This window comes from Falco punctatus, assembly GCF_963210335.1.
Source record: "Falco punctatus genome assembly, contig: scaffold_314, whole genome shotgun sequence".
Lineage (NCBI taxonomy): Eukaryota > Metazoa > Chordata > Aves > Falconiformes > Falconidae > Falco > Falco punctatus.
This window is the reverse complement of record NW_027660191.1, coordinates 1-6,606: the sequence shown is the minus strand read 5'-3', so window position 1 is coordinate 6,606 and position 6,606 is coordinate 1. Positions and strand designations below refer to the sequence as shown.

Genomic DNA, 6,606 nt, shown 5'->3' with positions numbered 1-6,606 from the left:
TGTACTGGGAGATTACTGGTATGGGGTCTGCGGGCCCTGGGGCTTACTGGGCTGTACTGGGACGTTACTGGTATGGGGTCTGCGGGCACTGGGGCTTACTGGTTTGTACTGGGAGGTTATTGGTATGGGGTCTGCGGGCCCTGGGGCTTACTGGTTTGTAATGGGACGTTACTGGTACAATGTCTGCGGGCCCTGGGGCTTACTGGTTTGTACTGGGACGTTACTGGTACGGTGTCTGCGGGCCCTGGGGCTTACTGGTTTGTACTGGGACGTTACTGGTACGGTGTCTGCGGGCCCTGGGGCTTACTGGTTTGTACTGGGAGGTTACTGGTATGGCATCTGTGGGCACTGGGGCTTACTGGGCTGTACTGGTATGGGGTCTGCGGGCCCTGGGGCTTACTGGTTTGTACTGGGAGGTTACTGGTATGGGGTCTGCGGGCCCTGGGGCTTACTGGTTTGTACTGGGAGCTTACTGGTCTGGGGTCTGCTGGCACTGGGGGTTACCAGGATGTCGCTGGTCCATACTGGTCCATACTGGGCCCCCCCCCAGCGCCCCCAGCAGGACTCACAGTTGCGGGGGTCGGCGCCCAGCAGGCGGTCACACAGGGCGCGCTCGGCGGGGGCGAGGGGCGGGGCGGGGGCGTGGCCCAGTACCCAGCCCCGGTGGTGCCACGCCCCGTACGACTTGGGGTTCACCCCCAGGCACCCCCCCACGAAGGCCAGCTCCCCCGGGACCCTGCCGGCCACCAGTTAAAACCAGTTAAAAACCAGTACAAACCCCAATAGACCCCCCCCCCCCCCCCCCCCGCGCCGCTTCGAACCAGTTTCCACCAGTACAACACCAGTACGGCACTGGGAGCTCCCCCTCCCCCCCCCCCCCCAAAGCTCCCCCCAGGGAAAACCGCTGCCCCAGTGCTCCCAGTACCCCCCTCCCAGTACAGCCCAGTAAGCCCCACTGCCCGCACACCCCAGCCCAGGGAGCTCCCAGTACAGCCCAGTATCCCCCAGTTCCTCCCAGTCCCCTCCCAGTGCACCCAGCGCCCCCCAGCTCCTCCCAGTCCCCATCCAGCTCTTCCCACTTTCCCCCAGTTCCCCTCCAGTCCCTCCCAGTTCCCCTTGGGCAGTTCCCAGTTTCCCCCAGTTCCTCTCCGACGCCTCCCAGCCCCTCCCAGTCCCCCCTCCGGCCCCGCCCAGTTTCTCCCAGTCCCCCTCTGGCACCTCCCAGTACCCACAGTGCTTCCCAGTTTCCCCCAGTGCCCCTCCAGCCCCTCCCAGTTCCCCTCCGGCCCCTCCCAGTCCCCCTCCGGCCCCTCCCAGTTTCTCCCAGTCCCCCTCCGGCCCCGCCCAGTTCCTCCCAGTCCCCCTCCGGCCCCGCCCAGTACCCACAGTGCTTCCCAGTTTCCCCCAGTTCCCCTCCAACGCCTCCCAGTTCCTCCCAGTGCCCGCCCAGTCCCCCCTCCGGCCCCTCCCAGTCCCCCTCCGGCCCCGCCCAGCCCCCCCTCCGGCACTTCCCAGTTCCTCCCAGTACCCACAGTGCTTCCCAGTTTCCCCCAGTTCCCCTCCAACGCCTCCCAGTTCCTCCCAGTGCCCGCCCATTCCCCCCTCCCGCCCCGCCCAGTTCCTCCCAGTACCCACAGTGCTTCCCAGTTTCCCCCAGTTCCCCTCCAACGCCTCCCAGTTCCTCCCAGTGCCCGCCCAGTCCCCCCTCCGGCCCCTCCCAGCCCCCCCCGGCCCCACCCAGCCCCTCCTCCGGCCCCTCCCAGTGCTCCCAGTGCCCCTCCCAGTCTTCCTCCGGCCCTGCCCAGTTTCTCCCAGCCCCCCTCCGGCCCCGCCCAGCCCCCCTCCGGCCCCGCCCAGCCCCCCTCCGGCCCCGCCCAGTCCCTCCCAGTGCTCCCAGTGCCCCTCCCAGTCCTGCCCAGTCTTCCTCCGGCCCCGCCCAGTTTCTCCCAGCCCCCCTCTGGCCCCGCCCAGCCCCCCTCTGGCCCCGCCCAGCCCCCCTCCGGCCCCGCCCAGCCCCCCTCCGGCCCCGCCCAGCCCCCCTCCGGCCCCGCCCAGCCCCCCTCCGGCCCCGCCCAGCCCCCCTCCGGCCCCGCCCAGTCCCCCTCCGGCCCCGCCCAGTCCCCCTCCGGCCCCGCCCAGTCCCCCTCCGGCCCCGCCCAGCCCCCTCCCAGTGCTCCCAGTGCCCCTCCCAGTCCTGCCCAGTCTTCCTCCGGCCCCGGCCAGTTTCTCCCAGCCCCCCTCTGGCCCCGCCCAGCCCCCCTCCGGCCCCGCCCAGCCCCCCTCCGGCCCCGCCCAGCCCCCCTCCGGCCCCGCCCAGCCCCCCTCCGGCCCCGCCCAGCCCCTCCCAGTGCTCCCAGTGCCCCACCAGTCGCCGCCCTGGGCGGGCAGGGCGCAGCGGCGCAGGTTCCAGCAGGTTCCCACGTCGGGGTTGGCCGCCAGGACGGCGCCCGTCAGCTCCAGCACCTCCGCGTCCAGCTCCCCCCGCGCCCGCTGCGGAGGGGTCAAAGGTCACCCAGGGGTCAAAGGTCACGGGGGAGGGGGTCAAAGGTCACGACCTTAACTGGGAGGCACCGCAGCTCAACTGGGAGCGACTGGGAGGCGCCGCAGCTTAACTGGGAGCAACTAGGATGCGACTGGGAAGGACTGGGAGGCGCCACAGCTTAACTGGGAGCAACTGGGACATGCCGCAGCTTAACTGGGAGCGACTGGGAGGCGCCGCAGCTTAACTGGGAGCGACTGGGACACGACTGGGAAGGACTGGGAGGCACCGCAGCTTAACTGGGAGCAACTCGGACGTGCCGCAGCTTAACTTGGAGCAACTGGGACGTGACTGGGACATGCCGCAGCTTAACTGGGAGCAACTGGGAGGCGCCGCAGCTTAACTGGGAGCAACTGGGACGTGCCCGGGACGTGCCGCAGCTTAACTGGGAGCAACTGGGAGGCGCCGCAGCTTAACTGGGAGCAACTGGGACGTGCCTGGGATGTGCCACAGCTTAACTGGGACATGAGTGGGACGTGCCGCAGCTTAACTGGGAGCAACTGGGACGTGCCCGGGAGGCGCCGCAGCTTAACTGGGAGCAACTGGGACGTGCCCGGGAGGCGCCGCAGCTTAACTGGGAGCAACTGGGACGTGCCGCAGCTTAACTGGGAGCAAAGGTCAGAGGGCAAAGGTCACCTTCTCCAGCAGGGCGGCCATGGCGGTGCGGTAGAGGCGGAGCTTCTCCTCCCGCTGGCGGCGGCGGGCGGCATCCGGGGGGCGGAGCTTGAGGCGGCCGTGCTGCAAGGCATTGTGGGATAGGGGGCACTGGGGGGGACTGGGAGGCACTGGTGTTTAACTAGGAGGGGACTGGGAGAAACTGGGAAGCACCGGAGCTTAACTGGGAGGCGCTAGGAGGGGACTGGGAGAAACTGGGAGGTGCCAGGAGGGCACTGGGAGAAACTGGGAGGCGCCGGAGCTTAACTGGGAGGCACTAGGAGGGCACTGGGAGAAACTGGGAGGCACTAGGAGGGGACTGGGAGAAACTAGGAGGCGCCGGAGCTTAACTGGGAGGCACTAGGAGGGCACTGGGAGAAACTGGGAGGCGCCGGAGCTTAACTGGGAGGCGCTAGGAGGGCACTGGGAGAAACTGGGAGGCGCCGGAGCTTAACTGGGAGGCGCTAGGAGGGCACTGGGAGAAACTGGGAGGCGCCGGAGCTTAACTGGGAGGCGCTAGGAGGGCACTGGGAGAAACTGGGAGGCGCCGGAGCTTAACTGGGAGGCGCTAGGAGGGCACTGGGAGAAACTGGGAGGCGCCGGAGCTTAACTGGGAGGCGCTAGTAGGGGACTGGGAGAAACTGGGAGGCGCCGGAGGTTAACTGGGAGGCTCTAGTAGGGGACTGGGAGAAACTGGGAGGCGCCGGAGCTTAACTGGGAGGCACTAGTAGGGGACTGGGAGAAACTGGGAGGCGCCGGAGCTTAACTGGGAGGCACTAGTAGGGGACTGGGAGAAACTGGGAGGCGCCGGAGCTTAACTGGGAGGCACTAGTAGGGGACTGGGAGAAACTGGGAGGGGACTGGGAGAAACTGGGAGGCGCCGGAGCTTAACTGGGAGGCACTAGGAGGGGACTGGGAGAATCTGGGAGGCGCCAGAGCTTAACTGGGAGGCACTAGGAGGGCACTGGGAGAAACTGGGAGGCACTAGGAGGGCACTGGGAGAAACTGGGAGGCACTAGGAGGGCACTGGGAGAAACTGGGAGGCACTGGTGCTTAACTAAGAGGGGACTGGGAGAAACTGGGAAGCGCCGAAGCTTAACTGGGAGAAACTGGGAGGCACTAGGAGGGGACTGGGAGAAACTGGGAGGCACTAGGAGGGGACTGGGAGAAACTGGGAGGCACTGGAGCTTAACTGGGAGGCACTAGGAGGGAACTGGGAGAAACTGGGAGGCACCAAAGCTTAACTGGGAGGCGCCGGAGCTTGACTGGGAGGCACTAGGAGGGCACTGGGAGCAACTGGGAGGCGCCGCAGCTTAACTGGGAGCAACTGGGAGGCGCCGCAGCTTAACTGGGAGCAACTGGGAGGCGCCGCAGCTTAACTGGGAGCAACTGGGAGGCGCCGCAGCTTAACTGGGAGCAACTGGGAGGCGCCGCAGCTTAACTGGGAGCAACTGGGAGGCGCCGCAGCTTAACTGGGAGCAACTGGGAGGCGCCGCAGCTTAACTGGGAGCAACTGGGAGGCGCCGCAGCTTAACTGGGAGCAACTGGGAGGCGCCGCAGCTTAACTGGGAGCAACTGGGAGGCGCCGCAGCTTAACTGGGAGCAACTGGGAGGCGCCGCAGCTTAACTGGGAGCAACTGGGAGGCGCCGCAGCTTAACTGGGAGCAACTGGGAGGCGCCGCAGCTTAACTGGGAGCAACTGGGAGGCGCCGCAGCTTAACTGGGAGCAACTGGGAGGCGCCGCAGCTTAACTGGGAGCAACTGGGAGGCGCCGCAGCTTAACTGGGAGCAACTGGGAGGCGCCGCAGCTTAACTGGGAGCAACTGGGAGGCGCCGCAGCTTAACTGGGAGCAACTGGGAGGCGCCGCAGCTTAACTGGGAGCAACTGGGAGGCGCCGCAGCTTAACTGGGAGCAACTGGGAGGCGCCGCAGCTTAACTGGGAGCAACTGGGAGGCGCCGCAGCTTAACTGGGAGCAACTGGGAGGCGCCGCAGCTTAACTGGGAGCAACTGGGAGGCGCCGCAGCTTAACTGGGAGCAACTGGGAGGCGCCGCAGCTTAACTGGGAGCAACTGGGAGGCGCCGCAGCTTAACTGGGAGCAACTGGGAGGCGCCGCAGCTTAACTGGGAGCAACTGGGAGGCGCCGCAGCTTAACTGGGAGCAACTGGGAGGCGCCGCAGCTTAACTGGGAGCAACTGGGAGGCGCCGCAGCTTAACTGGGAGCAACTGGGAGGCGCCGCAGCTTAACTGGGAGCAACTGGGAGGCGCCGCAGCTTAACTGGGAGCAACTGGGAGGCGCCGCAGCTTAACTGGGAAGTGAGCGGGAGGAACTGGGATGCACTGGAGTTTAACTGGGAGGCCGCAGCGCCCCTTGACCCGCCCCCCCCAAGCCCCTTGAGGCGCCCCCGCGGGGGATTATGGGATAGGGGGGGGGGGAGGGGGGGCCCTCACCATGGCAACGGCTCCGGTGGGGGGGGGGAGGGGCGTCCGGCACCTGCGGGAGAAAGCGCGGTCGTGGGGTGGGGGCGGGGTGACCCGGGTGAGGGGGGTGGGGGGGGGGTGGGGGGTCCCCGGGGGGCGGGGCCTGTCCCATCCCCCCCCCCCTTTCCCGGCCCAACGCGGTAACAAACCGGACCCGGCGGCGGCTGCTGCAGCGTCCGGCGCGGCGCCTTCTGGGAACCGCGCGAGGGATGCTGGGATATAAAGAGGCCGCGTCGTGACGTCACTTCCGGCTCCCGGCGGCGGGAAGGCGAAGGGAGCGGCGCTGGGCATGCCGGGATATACCGTGGCATAAAGCTGGCCGCCATGTTGTTTTCACGCCCCGCCCCCTCCGCTAGGGAGCGCTGGGCGGCGCGGGGGCTGCCGGGATATACCGTGGCGCAAAGGCGGCCGCCATGTTGCCCGCCATGGCGGTGAGGCGCGGGGGGCGGCTGGAGCCCGAGGCCGCCGCTTATTTCCGACGGGCCCTGGAGACGCTGCGGGAGGGGCTGAGCGAGGAGGAGCTGGGTGAGGGGAGCCGGGGATCCCTGAGGGGGATCTGGGGGGGGATCTGAGGGGATCTGGGGGGCCCTGAGGGGATCTGAGGGGATCTGGGGGGCCCTGAGGGGAGCGGGAGGGATTTGGGGGGGGATCTGGGGGGCCCTGAGGAGATTGGGCGGGATTTGGGGGGGGATCTGAGGGGATCTGGGGGTCCCTGAGAGGATTGGGGGGGGGATCTGAGGGGATTTGGGGATCCCTGAGGGGATCGGGAGGGATTTGGGGGGGGATCTGAGGGGATCTGGGGGGCCCTGAGGAGATTGGGCGGGATTTGGGGGGGATTTGGGGGGGATCTGGGGGTCCCTGAGGAGATTGGGAGGGATTGGGAGGGGGATCTGAGGGGATCTGGGGGTCCCTGAGGAGATCGGGAGGGATTT

At 67.8% G+C, this 6,606-nt stretch overlaps 1 protein-coding gene across 3 annotated transcripts; it reads right to left on the bottom strand.

Annotated features, from left to right (window-relative positions):
* Positions 1–402: 402 nt before the first annotated feature.
* On the bottom strand, positions 403–5,980 carry RABGGTA (Rab geranylgeranyltransferase subunit alpha). 3 transcript variants are annotated; one of them, XM_080411724.1, is made up of 5 exons: positions 5,829–5,980; positions 5,645–5,687; positions 3,176–3,277; positions 2,366–2,490; positions 403–736 (listed from the first exon to the last, which is right to left on the bottom strand). In XM_080411724.1, exons 1-5 carry the CDS (start codon positions 5,963–5,965, stop codon positions 418–420), a joined length of 726 nt encoding a protein of 241 aa, XP_080267850.1. In that variant the 5' UTR covers positions 5,966–5,980; the 3' UTR covers positions 403–417. The 3 variants fall into 3 exon arrangements, with proteins under 3 accessions (XP_080267850.1, XP_080267851.1, XP_080267852.1); XM_080411725.1 differs by having other exon boundaries at positions 5,645–5,688; positions 5,833–5,980; XM_080411726.1 differs by having other exon boundaries at positions 5,824–5,894.
* Between the last annotated feature and the right edge of the window lie 626 nt (positions 5,981–6,606).

Bases quoted from the DNA above. Each gene is read 5' to 3' on its own strand.
- RABGGTA (XM_080411724.1), bottom strand. From the start codon at position 5,965: ATGCCCAGCGCCGCTCCCTTCGCCTTCCCGCCGCCGGGAGCCGGAAGT. The intron at 2,491-3,175 runs GTGACCTTTGCC...ACCCCTCCGCAG, and splicing joins TGGCCGCCCTGCTGGAGAAG to CGGGCGCGGGGGGAGCTGGA. The intron at 737-2,365 runs GTGGGGCACTGG...GGTGGCCGGCAG, and splicing joins CCCGCCCAGGGCGGCGACTG to GGTCCCGGGGGAGCTGGCCT.